The 17,931-nt window shown below is 53.0% G+C and overlaps 4 protein-coding genes across 4 annotated transcripts; 1 reads left to right on the plus strand and 3 right to left on the minus strand.

The window, feature by feature from the left end:
• Positions 1–1,440: 1,440 nt before the first annotated feature.
• On the plus strand, positions 1,441–2,841 carry AYL99_05678 (hypothetical protein; the record flags this gene model as incomplete). The annotated part of the gene is made up of 4 exons (XM_018837190.1): positions 1,441–1,852; positions 1,953–2,334; positions 2,422–2,484; positions 2,601–2,841. 4 exons carry the CDS (start codon positions 1,441–1,443, stop codon positions 2,839–2,841), a joined length of 1,098 nt encoding a protein of 365 aa, XP_018694043.1.
• Positions 2,842–3,363: 522 nt separating this feature from the next.
• AYL99_05679 (hypothetical protein) lies at positions 3,364–5,229 on the minus strand (the record flags this gene model as incomplete). Its single annotated transcript, XM_018837191.1, has 5 exons — positions 3,364–3,638; positions 3,739–4,513; positions 4,604–4,775; positions 4,860–5,104; positions 5,185–5,229. 5 exons carry the CDS (start codon positions 5,227–5,229, stop codon positions 3,364–3,366), a joined length of 1,512 nt encoding a protein of 503 aa, XP_018694044.1.
• Positions 5,230–10,704: 5,475 nt separating this feature from the next.
• AYL99_05680 (hypothetical protein) lies at positions 10,705–11,458 on the minus strand (the record flags this gene model as incomplete). The annotated part of the gene is made up of 2 exons (XM_018837192.1): positions 10,705–11,121; positions 11,177–11,458. The coding sequence occupies 2 exons, from the start codon at positions 11,456–11,458 to the stop codon at positions 10,705–10,707; spliced, it is 699 nt and encodes a 232-aa protein (XP_018694045.1).
• A 2,052-nt stretch (positions 11,459–13,510) lies between these two features.
• AYL99_05681 (hypothetical protein) lies at positions 13,511–16,108 on the minus strand (the record flags this gene model as incomplete). Its single annotated transcript, XM_018837193.1, has 1 exon — positions 13,511–16,108. One exon carries the CDS (start codon positions 16,106–16,108, stop codon positions 13,511–13,513), a length of 2,598 nt encoding a protein of 865 aa, XP_018694046.1.
• Between the last annotated feature and the right edge of the window lie 1,823 nt (positions 16,109–17,931).

Here is a 17,931-nt window from a genome sequence, read left to right on the forward strand (position 1 = left end):
CTACCTTCACGCCATCGACGAGCAGGAGGAGTTCGAGGCGACTATTTATTCCCGGAACGACAGTAGTTATCGCTATTATGAGTTTGGTCGCCCGGCAGATACGATCAAGGGTCATCACTGATGGCTGGTTATATATAGTATATGGATATGACCGCAGTGCATATATGAACACCACGAGTGTGACCCCCAAAAGGGACTCTCTCTTCCGGACCGAGAAGCTGTACTTGCATTTTCAATAGTGCACAGCTCTTAATGAGCACACATAGGTGTTCCGGGAGAGGCTCCCAAGGTCACGCCATGACTGTCCATCCGACTCTCCCGCTGCTGAACATATCCCAACAACTCAATCGCCTGCCTTACATCTCCACAGACTGCAATGTATCCCATTCATCTTTGATATCTGGTTCAGGTTGATGTTTCTCGTGGATCCATCGCTTCTGAACAGCAAGTCCACAGAATAGAGGAAATGCCCAATGATGGCAATAATCGTCACACAGAGGTGCCAGCCCCTATTTCTGTCTAGCCTCGCCAAGACAAGCAATTTAAAGGGGGGAGATCAACATGACAGCCTCTTCAATTGTCCACATTATTTGTTACTATGATGAATCTAATTGATCATGGACAGCTTGCCATCTGTTGCATAGTAACAATGCTTGTTATGTTCTACATATGAGGTGGCCATGTGGCATTTCCTCAGCATGTTTGTTTGCTAGTTAACACTCGGAAGGGGCGTGGTTGTGTCCAAACCTGTTGTTGCCATCGTTCCCTACAAGAGCCCAAGTTCTCTCGTGAGAATCACAAATACAGCGACATCGTCGATAAGGCGTCACAAGGACAGCTCAGCGTCTGTTGTTGGTTGACACCCCATTTACAGCAAAAATAAACACATCGAGCCTATTTCGTCAGGAGAGCCAGGCTGCCGGTCCTGCGATCTGGGCGGAGTTGGAGCCTGGTCAAAGCCCACGACTAATGGGTGAGTGATTCTATCAAATAAGCTTACTCAACTTTTCCTCCCAAGATATACATCTTTTTCGGCTTGCAATGTTGAAGTCGAAGGCGATATGGCCCCGGAGGTGGGTCTGTCCCCCCGACCGGGGAATCACCGGGTACTTCGGCAACTCGACTTCAGGCACGACATTGATGGCTCACGAGCCCGGCGAGGGCATCGATTCCAACGGGAAGAGACAGGATGTAAGTAGTTGGAGAAAGACGTGATCAGCCGTTGTACTTGTATATTCAGGAAGCATTGCTGTTTCTGGCCAAAAACATCAATTCGAAAGGTCGACTAGACACGTTTCTGCCAACATCCGCATCACGTGTGGACGGCCCCCTTTTAACAACCATAGTTGCTGCTTCTGGTCCTTCTGCAAGATTAACGAGGACACCAGGACTGTGAAAGAAGGAGATCCTCTTCCCTTGGGACAGCTCTCCAACGTCACGATGGGCTCGATGGGCGGCGAGGACCTTCCCAAAACTGCCACAGCCGCCGTTCTGACCGGCGCATACGGCGAGCCGTACACGATCAAAGACGTCCCCATCCCCGTGCCGGCTGCCCAGGACGCCCTCGTGGAATTGGAGTACAGTGGCGTGTGCCATGGCGATGTCTACGCCCGGGACGGAGGTGGTCCGGCGCCCAAAGATCCTGTACGGCCCCTGACGGGAGGCCACGAAGGGGTCGGGAGGATCGTTGCCATGGGCACGGACGGGCTGGACGGGTTCAAGGTCGGCGATACCGTGGGTATCGCGTGGAGGAGCTATGTTTGCGGAACGTGTCAGGCTTGCCAGGCCGGCTCGGAGAACCATTGCTTCAACCAAAAGATTACTGGCGCACATCGGGACGGGACTTTCCAACGTACGTCTGATTAATCTCAACGCGAAGACCCCTGAAAACTCGGAAATCTTACCCGTGTAAGCTGAGCACTTATTGACCTCTGCTACTACTGCTACTATAGGATACATCGCCTTCCCGACCTCCCAGCTAGTGCCCATCCCTTCGGGCGTCTCGTCGCTCCCGAGCGTGTGCCCCATCCTCTGCGCCGGCGTGACGGCTTACGCAGCGCTGCAGCGAATGAACCCGCAAGCCGGGAAATGGTGCGTGGTGGTCGGCGGCGCCGGCGGCCTGGGGCATCTGGCCATCCAGTACGCCAAGGCCCTCGGGCTGAAGGTGCTGGCCATCGACGGCGGGTCGGCGGAGAAGGAACAGTTCTGCACCAAGATGGGTGCCGATGTCTTTGTCGACTTCACGCGTCCGGGCTTGGTCGAGACCATCGTCGACAAGACCGGCGGCGGCGCGGATTACGTGCTCGTCCTGAGTCCGCATCAGTCGTCGTACGAGTGCGTTTTCTCTCCCCGTCCAATTCATATACAATGAGCGAGTGCGTGAATGTGTGAATTTCTGACTAATTTCGAACCTGTTGCCAGTGCCGCGGGAGAGTACGCGAGCTTCGGCGCGCAGATAATGGCGATTGGGATCGGGAACTTACAGTAAGAGAGACTCCTCCTGTTCATCTTCCTTCACCCTTAAGATTTCCCATCCACAAATCCATTCTCTCATCTCCCTCGATCCTTTTTTTTGTTGCTGACTTGATCATCATCACCAGCATGTCTCTCCGGCCCCTGCTGCGAAAAGACCTACTCGTGCGCTCGAACCAGACCGGCACAAAAACCGACATGCGCGAGGCCCTGCAGATCTTCGCGGCCGGAAAGGTCGTGCCGGAGCTGGAGGTTGTGGACTTGCATGACATCAACGAGGCGTTGGACCGCATCAAGCAGGGTAAAGTCATGGGTAAGTTGGTGGCGGATTTGAGGGGTGTTGTTTCTGGCGGTGGGAAGGAGAGGTAGAGGTAGAGGCAGAGATGGAAGTTGAAAGATGGAAAAGTACAGGGAAGAGGAGTATATAGTCGGGCTTTTGAATGTTTTTGGGTCATGCTGGCTTCGCGTGCGTTGCGAGCCAAGACCAGGCTTGTCTTTGGCAGATGAGGAGCGCATTGAAGAACGAGGAGTGATCGCGTGGGAAACCTTTGAAGGGGGCCTCTCTGTTAAGGCCCAGCCAGGCTGGAGACAATAGACGGTAGTGAGGAAGAGAGATAAAAAGACATATGGAATGGTAATATCATTTAGTATTTCCCATCCAAGATCTGGCTGGGAGCAGGAGTGCAGGTCTCCCTACCTTCGCCCCCCCCCCTTATCTATCTATCCGTCTCTATCAAACAGTCTGTACTCAATAGAGGCAGGAATAGGACATCATCATCATCATCATCAACCACCCATCCATTCGTTCATCCCTTTCTTCTCCCACCAGATCCAATCCAATCCAAGGTCTCCTCCCACCTCTCAACCTCGAGGGACGGACGAACTACCAAACTACAACATCCCCTCTTCCACGCGCTGACCCGAATGCCACGTCCCCACGGCCATCGAGGACGGGTCGGCGTTGTACTTCATGAAGATGGTCTTGAGCTCGGTGTAGGTGTTGAGGCCGTGCAGGGACAGCTCCTTGCCCATGCCGGACTGCTTCCAGCCGCCGATGGGCATGTCGACCGCGCGCACGGGCACCGAGCAGTTGATGCCCACGGCGCCGGCCTCGAGGGCCTTGGCCACGCGCACGGCCCGGTCGAAGTTCTGCGTGTAGACGGATGCTGGAGAGGAAGTAGGTCGTCAGCGGGGGAGGGGAAGGGGGATGAATAACCCAGAAAATTGGGGGCGGGGCGTCTATATATCATATGTATGATAACTTACAGAACAGCCCAAAGTCGGTGCAGTTGGCCTCGGCGAGCACCTCCTTCTCGTCCTTGAACGTGTTCACGATCACCACCGGACCAAAAATCTCCTCGGTGTAGGCGGGCGAAGCGAGGGGGACGTTTTTCAGGATGGTCGGCTCGATGAAGGCGCCCGTGGTGCCGTGTCGTTTGCCCCCGCACACCAGGGTGCCGTCTTTGCTCCCCTGCTCGACCAGGCGCTGGATGTGGGCCAGCTGCTTCTGGTCGACCTGCGGGCCCTGGAAGGTGGACGGGTCGGCCGGGTCGCCCAGGGTGACGTGGCTCATCAGCTTCTTGACCATGTCGATGTAGGCGTCGGCGACGGACTCCTGCACCAGCACGCGGCTGTTGGCCTGGCAGTGCTGGCCGGAGTTGTGGTTGATGCTGTAGTGGGTGTAGCGGGCGGCGGCCTCGAGGTCGGCATCCTCGAAGATGATGGCGGGGGACTTGCCCCCCAACTCGAGCGACACGGTCTTCAGGGTCGAGTCGGCCGCCATCTTGAGGATCTTGCGCCCCGTGGCCACCGACCCCGTGAACGAAATCTTTCGGATCTTCATGTGCAGCCCAATGGCGGACCCCGTCGGGTCGCCAAACCCGCTCACTACGTTAACCACCCCGGGCGGGAACCCGGCTTCCTGGATGAGCGAGGCCAGCTTCAGCGCACTGAGGGGCGCCTTTTCCGACGACTTGAGCACCACCGTGTTGCCGCAGATCAGGGCCGGGGCCACTTTGAACGCGAACATGATCATCGGGACCTGCCCCCATTTTTTCAGCCACTTGGGATTGTAGCTCGGGATGATGAAGAGAGGCAGGTATTGCCATCATGGAGGACGGGGGAAACTCACATTCCACGGGATAATCAGACCGACCACACCATAAGGCTGCCGTACACTGACGTTGAGGAAGTTGGGGGAGCTGAGACTTGATTCACCCAGAACGTGGTATCCGCTGCCGGCAAAGTAATTGAAGACGCCAACAATGGCCGGGATGTCCATTTTCTTGAGGAGCTCGACGGGTCTTTGTGAGAAGAACGTAGATTAGCCATGGTGATGCGACGCACGATGGGACCCTTTCACAGGGTGAGAAGGCGTAGCTGCTTACTTCCCCATGCACATGGAATCCAGCTCGGCCAGCTGCTGGGCGTCTCTCAGCACGAGCTGGGCAAACTTGAACATGTACGCCGCGCGCTCATGGGCGGCGATGTTACTCCAGTGGGGGAAGGCAGCCTCGGCGGCGTCGACGGCGAGGTCGACGTCCTCCTTGGTAGCCTCGTGGACGTTGCATATCTCCTGGTCGTTGTAGGGATTGTAGATTTTGAACGTCTTCCCCTGCTTGCCTGGAACGAACTAAAAGGATGTATCATGCATGTCAGGCAACGACTCCTGCCACATCAGGTTTCTCCTGGGGAAAAAACATCAACACATACTTCGTTGTTGATGAAGAGTCTCGTTTCTATGGCGTCTGGCTTCATCTCGGAGATCCTTCGTGGTGAATGAATGGTATTGAGTCAGTAACTCGTACACCTAGTAATCATTCACAAGGCAAGTGTCTTTTTGCTGCGTGGCCAGGTCAGAATACATAACACACACAAGCTAATCCTCGACGCGACAGGGGCCTTCAAGATGAGGAAATCGAACCCCCAGTCGCCAATAATCAATTGGTGGACCGATGGACCGGGATGCCGTTCAGCATGGCTGACTGGCTGGCTCGAGGTGTTTGTGTACCGAGTATCTATGTGGTCCGGGGATGACATCCCGAGGAACCCCCGGGTCGCAGAGGGTGAGGCCCCACATATCATATGGGGAGAAAAAGGGATGAGGGCGATGAATGAGATTGGGAACACATGTACCTCGTACAGAGTACATAGACTGTGTTTTGGGCCGGGATAAATGGGCTCTCTGCGCCTCGTATGTCATCGTCATTGCAGCGTGCTGCCAGGAAAAGCAACGGGATAGATAGCCATGCACGCGGACTGACTCACTCCTAACGTCCCTACCGTCGCTGACCGCCCAAATACGAGGTATAGTACCTCAAATGACCAAACACCACGGCAGTTGACGAAGGAACACGAGATGATGCAGGCACAACAGTCCATTCGTCTGCAGCGTTCAAGCGTAGACCGGCTACGTCGCTTGTAGACGCTTGGGGACGAAGATTATCGTGTTGCTCGTACCGACACCTTGCACGGAAGTATCCATGTACTCGTCCCCGGAAGGTCGTGCTGTACATGAATACATTCACACGAACGGGAAGGCATGCATGCTCAGTGCCAGACATCCCTTCCCTCAAAGAACCTTGAGGTGAGATGCTGAACGTTGGAGCCTTGGTTTGTTTGAAGGATCGAGTGAGTAAGTCAATCAACACCAACGCCCTCGCTCGGGAGTTCGAACTGCGCCACGCACACGCCTCGGGACTAACAAGGAGAGACAAGGCCAAAATCTGCAGGACGGACTCGTACATACCTACCTCTATTAATCGAGATCGAAGAACCTAATTGCCATTCACGGTTTGATCCTAGAGGGTGAGCGAAGGCTGCTTTGATCCGAGCTTTAACTGAGCGTATGCTGAGCATCACTGAGCGCTCACGGGGCGCTCCCTGAGTAAATAAATTGGAGGCCTGACCCGGCCCCTAACCATCCGCTCAACAAGAAAGTGTGATACTCCTCCGGAAGGCGGTGGCCATGTGAGGAGTTGACCCTGCTACACTATGGCCATTTTGATAAACACGCCTCTACAACCCGAGCGGATACTTCATTAGTGATACTCTTTTCCACCACTGGTCTTTACTATGGTGTGATGTCCGTTTATTTCTTGTCTCAGATAGATCACACTGCGGGTAGCCGGTACTAGCGCATAGCTATAAACGATATCGAGGGATATAGGCGATAATAGGACTAATTAGGCTTCTCTAAGTGCCTAGTGTAGGGGGGTGCTACCCTAACCCTATCGGGTAGATTAGCCGAATAATTTCCTCCGCGATACATAACAAAGTCGTAGGCGCACTAGATAGATTTCCTTGCCGAATCAATCAATCAATCAATTCAATTGAGTTATTCAACTTACATGTCGAATTCCATGTCTGGCACCTGCATCGTCTGAACGCCGCCAGGCGAAATTCCTCAGAATGTGTGTTACTCTCTCGTCGCCCTTCGTCTATAGAAGGTGCACTCTCAAAGATACGACTCCACATATCTACTATAATACACGGGTTGTTACTACACCACAACCATCGATGAGCGAGAGTATCATCCAAAAACTAGATTGCAAGAATGAGAAAACTGCATCACAGCCGTATGGAGATTTGATCTGCAGCAAAGTTACCAAATGGGAAGCCTCAATAGGATCAACGTCAAGACCAGGTCGTTGTCCCGCCTGTGAATCCTTACGCCTCTACCCCGGTGAGGAATATGCATTCTCCTCGATTTATTTCAGAAATCCAATGCTAAAATTACTATAGATTCGGCAACACACCAGGATGCACTATTTTTATCCTATGATACATCCTCCAAAGGAGCGTCCACATCTGGGACATCAGCATATTCTGGAAAAGGTAAGGGTGTGAACAAATGATTAGCTTGAGGGGGCCCCTGCGGATAGAAGACAGCTACCTCTTCTTCAGCATTGGCTCAAGAGATTTTGGCGATAATTTGGTGTTGAGTTGGAATAATGCTGGTCATCGCTTGTGCATGTCTTCTCCAGTGCCTGGCTTCACCTATTCTGTGATCCTCGACTATCAAAAGGATGTCATTTGTACAATGGAGTTTCCTGCCCCCACAACTATTCCTGTGCCTAGATTTATGACTCGAACTTATCTATTCAATCTCCCATAGGGCCAACCGTATTAGTAGCCACAGACTTTCTCAGTCTTGTCGGCGCCGAACGGGCTCATGGCGAGTTGCAACCACGTCGAGACACCGTAAATTAGACTACGGAGTAAGTCCTTCAGTAGGATTGGTGTCCTGGACGTCCTGAGTCTATTCCACTGCCAAATTACATGGTGAACAGGAGGTCAGGACTCTGCATAGTCGTCCAGAGCCAATTCCATCATTCCTTTACCCCATACCAGATTTCTCATCCATTCAATCTGACGCAACAGCTATATGGGAAGGGGGCATAATGAGACAATTAACAGGACCATTTGTAACCACCCCTACTATTTTCTGCAACATCACCCCTCAACGTTATTATGCCAATGTGAAAACGAGAACTGCACCAACAGCACCAACAGCACCAACAGCAAGTCCAAGAAGCCCAGAAAACCATGAATTGATAATAAATGTGGGTTGAGTCTCTGTAGATAAATTAGGTCGGCCCAAAGACAGAGTGGTGTACCTACCTAGCTCAATCCAGGCGTTGCCAGCTTTGTAATCGGGGACTGTCCAACATTTCTCAATCACTTGCCTCAATGGTGAGGACACCAGAGAAAGGTCAGGAAAATGCTTGTTCCGTAGACATTGTCTGATCTCCCGATCGCTTTTCCCCTCAAAGAGCCGTTCTCCACGGTCAAGTTCGTAAAGCACGGTGCCTAGTGCAAAAACGTCATCTCTTTCTGAGGGATAGTCCGAGTCAAATAATGGGTTGAGATACCGTACGCCGGCGCTCACGTTAGGAGGTAACTCATCTAGACCGGAGCCTGCGAAGTCGCACAAAATGAGTCTACCGTCGTCATGAAGGAGGAAGTTATGAAGACCAATATCCCCATGCACAACGCCTTTAGAATGAATATATGCCACAGCTGATACGGCTTGAGAGGGCCAACTAAGATCTGTCAGTGTTTCAAGCATGAGAGGGAGTGACGTTGACGAACCGACTTCGTCCAGGAACAATCTTGTCCAAGCAATCTATCAGACTGCCATGACGATGGTATTCAAATAACAGGGCATTGCGTAATAGCGTGCATGCTGGAGGGCTTTGACCCAGATAGCGGAGAATATTCGGATGCCCCTGAAGACGCTCATATATCCTTTTCTCGATCTTTTGATCCTCGAGATCCTGTGGGGCGGGAATTTTGGCAACAATATTCGTCCCCGCGATATGCACGACCTCGGAAGAGAGTCCAACGCCGACGCCTCGTAATTTTTCCCTTGTGAGAGTGGAGGGATCGAAGGGCAGATCCTTCATTGTGCAGAGTAGAGTAAGGCAGACTTTGAGTTGATCGAAGTGTTGATAAGTTGCGCTCGCTAAACTTACCACGTCTAGCTAGTACTAATCACGTGATATACTTTCAGTGAGCGGCAGGTGGGCCGAAGGTGAGCAAAGCGGCGAGGGGCTAATCAGAACGGGAGGACGGGCGATAGGTTTTCCGTCGGAGAGCTACTAGGGCTACCCGAATATTATCATGTTCACCTTCTTTTTCTTGTTCTTTTCTTTTTGTTTTCGGTAACGGGTGGTGGCTCAGCCAAGTACAGAGGGACGTGTGTGAGCGTCCGGTGGTTAGTGCGAAGTTCCGTTCGATGCCGTCCGTTGTGTCGAAATATCCAATAGTATAGGTTTAGTCGGCTCGGAGCACATCTGTGCAAACAGTCATCGACACGACAGAAAGAGGCAGAGAGGAATTTAGCCGTGGATATCATTGCTCCCTTTGGTCCACCTCGTACTCCGTACAGGGAGCAATCTGGTGGCAAGGCTGAAACCGAGACGAGTTCCCGAACTGCTCACTCACCATCAATACTAATATTATTTGCTCCGCCTCGAAGGGATTATTTCTGTCGAGCTCCTGCCTCTCTGGTGCCTCCTGGGGGTATCCCTGCTGCTTGAGAACCTGGTACCCATACTTCGTACTCGTAGGCTCCCACGACTTCCAAAGGTGTCGCCGTAATCTCCTCTCGCATTTGGAGAATCACCACCAGGGAGAAAAGGAGGCATGCTACATACTGTGTCTCACCTCCTCATCTCGTTCTCGTGCGAACGTCACTGAGGTCAGTACGTAGTATTACATATGTACGCATACATAGAGCAAGGCTCACTAATGAATACGAAGCTCTGCAGGTACAGCCTGCCAGCCACGGGGGCCTCAACATGGCCGGATCATCGACCTTCCCCAGTCAAGATCGGCGGGCCTTGGGGGCGGGGCCCAGGGGCAAAAGTGCGCCTAGATTAGCGGATTATGTACTGTATTAGGTAGTCGAAGCATGCCTAAAAGTGGTGATTATTTTTAAAAATTGCGGCGTCGTTGCCGTCGGTCGGAGTTCGCCACCCCCGTTCGTCATCATCGATCACATCATGGCATAATATCGAAGACGCCGTGATGCGAAAAGCCCTTTGCCTGGTTGGAAAAAAATACGAGTGATACGCACACACACACACACACACACATTCATATACTCTCTTTCTCTCTCTTCTTTGCCATGTATGGCCTGGCCCATATGAGATGGCATTACAGCGTTGTCCTTCTAAGATGGTGTATCACTCTAGCTTGGGGGGACTTAGATTCTTTCGGAGTTATGTTGACCCAGATTCATCGTAGACACTCCTTAAACCAGGCATGGAAATTTACTCTACCATTGTTGGAATAATAGTAGTATATGTCTCGTGCTCGAGTGCCCTAGTGTCCCCAAAGACGAATAAATGGTCGTGTCGTCACAGTTCATCAGGGACATTATGTATATGTATGTGTATGTCCCAGTTCTCACTTCCCCTTTCAGAACATACCGAGTAATAATATTTCTCAGAGGGATGTTCTTTTTTTCTTTGCCCCCAAACGCCGCTCGCTTGCTCGATGATGGAAGAGTAATAAAAAAAGTAAATATATCCAAAAGACCCCAGAAACAAAGATCAAAAGCCCAAAAAAAGAAGGGAAATACACAATAGCCCGAGGCGGTGTGCCTGTCCAGTAACAAAAGAAGATTCAGCCTTTCCACCTGCTTGCTGTCCCTTAATTCCATCTCATTTCCCGAGCAGATAGATCGATAGATAGAACAGACGACGGTCGGCAACCTCAGTAGGTCTAGCTCTGCGTCGAGTTTCGGAGCTTCTCCTTGGAATCGCCGTGGCGCCACCGCCGGCCGCTGACTAGCTCCCACACCGCCAGCGAGGCCACGGCAACGCCCAGGATGAACAGTGGGATGAGGTTCCAGCGCCAGCCGCGCATCAGGCGGAGGTTATTGCGGATGTCGTGCCGGTCGCTGGCGTGTGCGAGCGGCAGCGCCAGGACCGCGACGAACCAGTTCTCCGGCGTCCAGTTGTCGAGCGGGTACATCTTGGGCTCCGGGTTCGCCGCCGCAACCGCGAGATTGATGGACTGGTTGTCCGTCTGTGCCGTCACCACAAACGTGTAGATCAGGGCTGACAGCGTGAGCAGCGCCGACAGCACCGTCATCACGACCCAGAAGACGAAGATGCCCGAGTGGTTCGTGGCTTGAGTCTGGAGCAAACCTGTTAGTATCGCACCTCCCCATAGATGTTTATGCAAAGCGTACCCTTCTGACTCGTCGTTTCTCATACCAAATGGTGAGCAACCCCAAAAAGCCGACCAGCACCACCGCGGTCCCTCCAGCGCCGTTGCTGGTGTGTCCTTGATTGACGAGAAGGCCCTTGGGCTTGCCGTGCAGGTTGAAAGTGCCGTTGGGCGCGTCGATGGTGAAGAACCTCCCCGCCCGGTCGTGCAAGAACCCGACCATGGACCCAACAAGCCCGACCTCGATGAGCCCGTCAGCCATCAAGAAGCCCATCGTCACGAGCAGCGGCAAATAGTTCGACATGGTGAAAACGCGACGTGTTTGAGAATATCGGATCAGGGCTCTGGTAGCGAGGTATCAAACTATGAGTTTCCAGATGGGACAGCCTTGATTGACTTCGACGAAGGAACTAGTAGTAGGAAGAAGCGAGGTTTGGTGGTTTGTCTGGTGGGAGGGATGAGATTATAGTATATTAGCCCGTGACCTCAGCGCAGCGGATTTGCTGTATGACTAACGACAGCCAACAAGAAGGCAGTGTGTGTGTGTGTGGCAAAATCCCACGATGAAACGGAGGCGGGAAGAATTGGATGCTTTATAACGAGGACGCTCTTTCCGCAGCACAAGGTGTTTATTTGGGTTTTAGGGCTGAACTGGCATGGCGCCTTGCCATCACCCAGCAATTTGCTTCGCACCCTCCAGGACTTGCCCGAGAATGGCGTAGTGGCTGAAGGTGGTGTCCCCTGGTCTTGGGGTCTCCCTCGTGTTCTGTAAAGCCGGGGAGTCGTTGTTACCGTGTTCTACGAGGGAGGCCCAACGCGTGGGACCACCGCTGGCTTGCCTGGGTTGCTGGGCACTCCGTGTACTCGGTACAGAACCTGCAAAGGGAAGGTGATTGCCTCAGCTCCCTGCACGAGTGTTGTTATTTTCGCAGAAAAGACATGTCACTAGGCGGACGATCAAGCCTCTCAAGCCTGTCTCGGGGAGCAGGCACAAGCACATTTTCAGGCCAGCCGTTCGGAGCCAGCGAATCTCGAGGCTTTTAGGAGTCTTGGCTGCTTATCAAACGGGCAACGGCGCCGACGTGTCCGTCTCATTCTGGCTGCTCGTGGAACAACACGAGCCAGCCACCGAGGGGAGATGTCTTGGTGTCTGTCGCCCGGAAGAAAGACTGTCGAGTTATATCGTAGAGCGGCCTCTTGTGCACCCCAGCTACGGTGCGAGGGAGGCGCTGGCTGACTACCATGACATGTCGTATGGCGAGGATGGAAGTTGCCTGCTGCTACTTCTGGCGGAGATTTGGGCGAGTCAGCACAGAAGCCAGCGGGAAAGTGGCTCGATAGTAGTGCTGACAGGCTGGCTAGCCCCGAACGAGCAAGGGCGAGGAGCTGAATTGAAAGCAAAGTCCGACGAGCGTGGCGTACCGTATCCAATAAGAGGAATTCTGCTGGCTGATCAGGGCGACTGTGGATTCAGCAAGCCACAAAACGATCACAACCTCTAAAGGGGCGAATGGCGAAGCAGGAACCCACCAGGCCCAGGCTTTGCTCAGATCCTCCCGTCCTTTTTCACCCATCTTTGCAACGCAGGGCTGCCAATTTTGGATGAGATTTGGAAGGATTTCTTGGTATTCCTTGGACGGACGATTCCCAGTCAGACGACCTCGCCGAGCTTCCCGAATACTCTGCAGCGGAATCATAATATTTATATTGATGTTCTTCGCCGCAGGGCTTGCGAGGAAATCCAGTAGACCGACCAGGAAGAGGCTGGCACCGAGGACCAGGACCAGGACAAGACGCAAGGTAATCGGATAACGGACACGGTGCTTTCTTCTTGGGAATCCTTCCAACCGTTTGCTCTATGCGAATATCGGTGACTTCGGCAGTGGCCATGAGATGGAAGAGAGGTTGCATCCGATCACAGCCGCCTTTTAGACCAAATCCTCGTTTCTGCGACCTTGTATGCTCAGCTCAGCAAAGGAAAAGTCTAGGATTTCTCGCGAAGCGAGGGGTGAGCCAAGAACAAGACCCGGCAGATCAAGATGAGACTCTCGTTGGTCGTTATAAGTGTCATGGTTGAAGTCGACCCTTGGCAGAATCGAAATATCCAGAACCAGATATGCAGTATATAGTCTTCCTCCACCTGCTTCGCTATGCCCTGCTCTGTACTGGACTGAAAAAATCATATATCAAATGCCTGCTATGCACTCCAGAGCCATGCACTGCTGGCTTGGAGATCTGTGGGTAAAAAAAAACCCCAACCGGCTGCCAACAATGGCAGATATGCGTCTCATTCCATGCTCGGCGTACAATCGTCATGTCCCCATCATGGCTTTTTGTTTATTTTTATCGAAAAATCTCAACCGTGATAACTCCGTCGTGGGTCTGGTAGTCCCGGTCGTTTCTGATGCTCTGACTCCTGCATCACCAGCCACTGTAATATGCTTTCGTAACACAACACAAATTGTCGTAAATTCTGGACCATGCTCAGTCGCTGATGTCGGAAGTCATCCACGGTCTTGGCCACCAGGTCAACATCATCCCGATTCACCCAATCGCCCGTGTCAACGTCCATTTTATCCCCCCCAACTTCGTGAGAAAGCCGCTGCCTTTTCAACATGTCGATGACAGAATCAATCGTACAGAAGGTGCCGGTTCGCCCACAGCCGGCGCTGCAATGGACCAAAACCGGCCGTTGCCCTTCGGGAGCTGCGTCGTCTGGTCCCATGACATTAGACGGAGTTCCAGCTCCTCGGACATACTTGTTGACCTGTTCTACAAGTCCAAGCAGTTCCAAAGGGCTCGCCGGGGCCCCAAAGTCGGGCCAGTCCGCATAATGAATCTGAGTGATCTCACGCATTGGCTGGAAGGGAAATGCCGAATGGCTCAAAGAGAAATGGCGAACCACCGCTGTAGGAGTCTTGGCAGTTGGTGATTTCACATCGTCTCGACCTCTTTCCCCCGGAATGTTGGCCGTTGTTGATCTTCTGGGCGCCATGGACGGTCTGGCTGTCGGTGCAAGTTTGTTGGCAAACTTCTTGGTCTCCAAGCTCACTTGGCGCTCGGAGAGCTGCTTAAGCTTTAGAGGACCGTACTCGCCAGGCTTCCAGTAGACATGACTCTTGACCTGCCCACCTTCTGCTTCGGCCGTCAGCATGACAATCACACGGACATCCTGTTCCCAGACAACGCGCCAAAAATCATTGAACGTGGCAGGAATCGGCGCTTGGGTCGCAATGTACCGCCGGTTGGAAAACTCTGCCTTGACGTGGCTGGCGTTGATATAGTCGCAGCTCCCACTCGGAACGTTTTGCAGCCGAACCCGAGTATGGTCAAAGGGAAAGATATTGTTGTATCGGTTCTTGGAGCCTTTCTCGATACCCGCCACTTGGATCTTCTGGGGCTGTTCGGTCCGTGGAGTCCCATACGACACTTTGGCCGTGAGGGCTTCCTGCATCCGTTTCTGCTCCGACTTCTCAATGTTGAGGAATCGGTCAGAGACCAGTTTCCCTTCGTCCGACTTTGAAGCAGCTCTTTTCAACCACGCGGGCATGTGCCGTTCCGTCTCTGATGTCATGTTGGTAGGCTGTTTGATGGGCATCTGGCCTACGCCATCCAGCAAGTCCATGTTCTGACGGATGTTTCCGAAGAACGGATTGGCGGCCGACTTCTCTGAGGGCATTGCGCAACCTCCAGCCACGGGGAGGGCGTCCTTTCCAGGAGCTGAGATTGATAGCGGTTGTGTAGAAGCCCCATTTCCAGACTGAACAGGGCCGCTGTCTACCAGCTCCGGAACCAATTTCTGAAACTTCAAAAACCCACCTTTGACCACCAACCCAGTACCGGCCCAACCTTCCGAGGTAAACTTCTTGAGCACATTTAATGGCGTGACGGCCTCCTTCGGCAAAGAAGAGTTAGCATCATACACTATGATATAAGCACATTTCGGCCAGCGTGCGAACGTTTCTTGGTCTCGCGCCGATGCAAATGTCTCCGCGAGCCTCTGAACATTATATGCAGGCCGCTTCAAGAGTGTCGTGGGGATACATAGATTTAGAGCTCCTCTTATCCGCGCCGTGGAATACTGCTGATATACTCTTAGATCCAGGATCAAAACATCTCCTGGTCGGTTTTTGACGAGCTCGGCTATTTGGGTCGGGGAAACAATGGGGGGAGCGTCCTTGTCCCCCGACGGGGGTAGGGTGTCTGAGCGATGCGAATTTGTGGCAGCCTTCAGAGGAGGTGTTCGGATACTGTTGTCAGGTAAGGAGAGTCGGGCGTGTTGGTGGTCGGCAACAGTATGCTGAGAATTGATAGGTCCCGGAGATTGTCGCCTTGGAATGTCGAAGAAGGATACATCTTCCATCTGACTGCCCTGCTGCTGCACACCTGCCCCTCCATTGGACGACTTGGAGCTTCTGTCTAACGAAGGCTTCTTTGTATGCGGAGAGGCGGGAGTCTCGACGCGGGAGGCAGTACTCGTGGAGTTGTTCCGAGACTGGGAAGGTCTGAAAGCCGTGTTCAACGCAAACCTGTGGTTATGTTCCGACTGTCTTCTAAACGCTTCGAACTCTGGGTTTGCCTCGAGCGGGATATGACGGGGAGTCGGGGCGTTGTTCGGAGCAGCCGAATTGGGGTACGTCCAATTTTGGCGGGCATGTGCGCCCGGATTGGAGTCTGGCGGTATGGTATCGTCGCTGCCCACGACAAAACCAAAGTAACTGGGACTCGGGCTCTTGACATCTTTGGGCGGTTGGGCGGATCGCGTAGTGTTTGGAGATAGGTGAGGTGGCATGGATTGACCGACCGAGGCGACCGCAGGCTGAGTGCGTGGGGTGGTTGAGGGCCGGGAGGAACGCGAGTGGGAGTGTGAGTGAGATTTGGAATGCGGATGCGACTGTGAGTGGGAGTGAGAATGTGAGGAAGATTTGAGGGCGGCCGTCGCAGCGGCGGACATGGTGGTGATATTGGCCAATTGGCCAGAAGCAACGGGTGAGGTCGAAGCGATGTGGTGGATGGTCATCAAGGTTTCGTGGCCGAGAAGGGTCGTGCGAATGAGTCGACGGCGACACAAATTAATGCCCTCCACAGGAAGGTAACAAGGCAAGGTTGAAAAGACCCCCGAGCAGCAGGAAAGACGTCGAAGGAACAAGAGAGAGGGGTCCCGAGGCGCTGCGTTCTGAAGGTGTGGATATAGCGGGTGAGGATGTTCAGGCGCAGGCAGGATGTGCACGGGTGTCGGAGCTGAGAATGTGTGTGTACAGAAAGTACCAGGTGAAAAAGCAGATCTGCCCCCAACGATCTACGTCATTGTGGTCTGGACTGTGCACGCGACAAGGCGGACAGCAGCGAGGTGGACTGTGGAAACATTGTGTCGGGCAGGCAAACAAAGGGATATATTGTTTTCTTCTCAGCTGAGGCAGTGAATCACTAATTCAATGGCAACTTTTTTTTAAGGTTGGTGCGAGGTAAGAGGCGAAGATGAGAGATGCGAGGTGAGAGAATTGGCCGGTTAAGGGGGGGAAGTGGTGAGTAACGTACCGCCCGGTACGGAGGGAGATCTCGTCAGGGGGGGCCAGCAGGTAGAAGTTTAACAAGAGTAATAGTACCTAGCAGCGGGCGCAATGCTCGTAGTTGGGTAGATGTAGGGGGAACACGGGCACTGAGTCCCAGGCATAAAGGGTGCCCCAAAAGGCAACTTTCGGATGGAAATTGGCGCAGGGAACAATGACGTCGGTGGGAGCAGCAACGCCAACGGGTGAGTGATGGTGGGCTGAAGCCCTGCATCGTTCCCGTCCACAGTGACCCTGACTGGGTGCAGACAAATAATTAGTGGTACAAGCAAGAGCCCCTGCAGCTTTTCGCCCAGCCCAGACCTCGCATTCTCTTAATTCCGAGACTTCGTGCGAAAACAATACTGGACCACCTGGCAGTCACAACTACAGCTATCGAGACAGGCGTGACAGGGCGTTTCCGACCGAAACGAGAAACAAGGGTCTTCTGGGGAAAGAGAAAACAGGGTTTGCAAGAAGAGGACTGACGCAAGATGAACCCATGCTGACTCGCAACATACTGTGACACACCTGGTGGGATCGAGGATAAGAATAACGGTCTGGAACCCCAAGGAACATTTGATGTTAGAATCGACACCTGCTTCAACGAGGGTGTTACTGGTACATAGTACCCAAGAGGGAATGGGTTGCACAGTAGTCCACGGGCGTTATTGGCCCAGAGATTTGGATCAACCTCCGAAGATGGAGTATGGGTGGATATGTAAGAGGCGATGGAGGGGATCGGACCCTTGTTGGGGTGCATGACCACCACAGGGTTGATTGGAAATCAGTTCAGATGGATGACTGCCGGGCCTGTGCTCCTGCCCATGCAGCGAATGGCTCTCACACTCGCACCTCGGCAGAGCAAGATAAGACATATCGTAAAGAGAACAGCAGACAGACAATATGAACGTACATAAACTGCGTAGGGACGGATGAGAAACTGACTCTTTCACAGGGCTGACTCCAGCCAGCCAGCCAGTCAGCAGTTCCCCTAACGTCATACTGACCCAAGCCACCCTGGCGAGCCTGGATAGTCCCCGACCGCCATCTTCTTCTATTCGCTTATCTCTCGATGAAACTCCTCTTACCAGTACGTACAAAGTACATACATACTTGTACAGTTGGGATTCAGCATCTCACCGGCAAAGAGCGTGAGTGGCATGATCCACACGAGAAAGCCTCCCCCATTCTCAATCATGCTCTTTGGACGACACTAGAAATGCGG

Source organism: Fonsecaea erecta (genome assembly GCF_001651985.1).
Source record: "Fonsecaea erecta strain CBS 125763 chromosome Unknown Scaff4, whole genome shotgun sequence".
NCBI lineage: Eukaryota > Fungi > Ascomycota > Eurotiomycetes > Chaetothyriales > Herpotrichiellaceae > Fonsecaea > Fonsecaea erecta.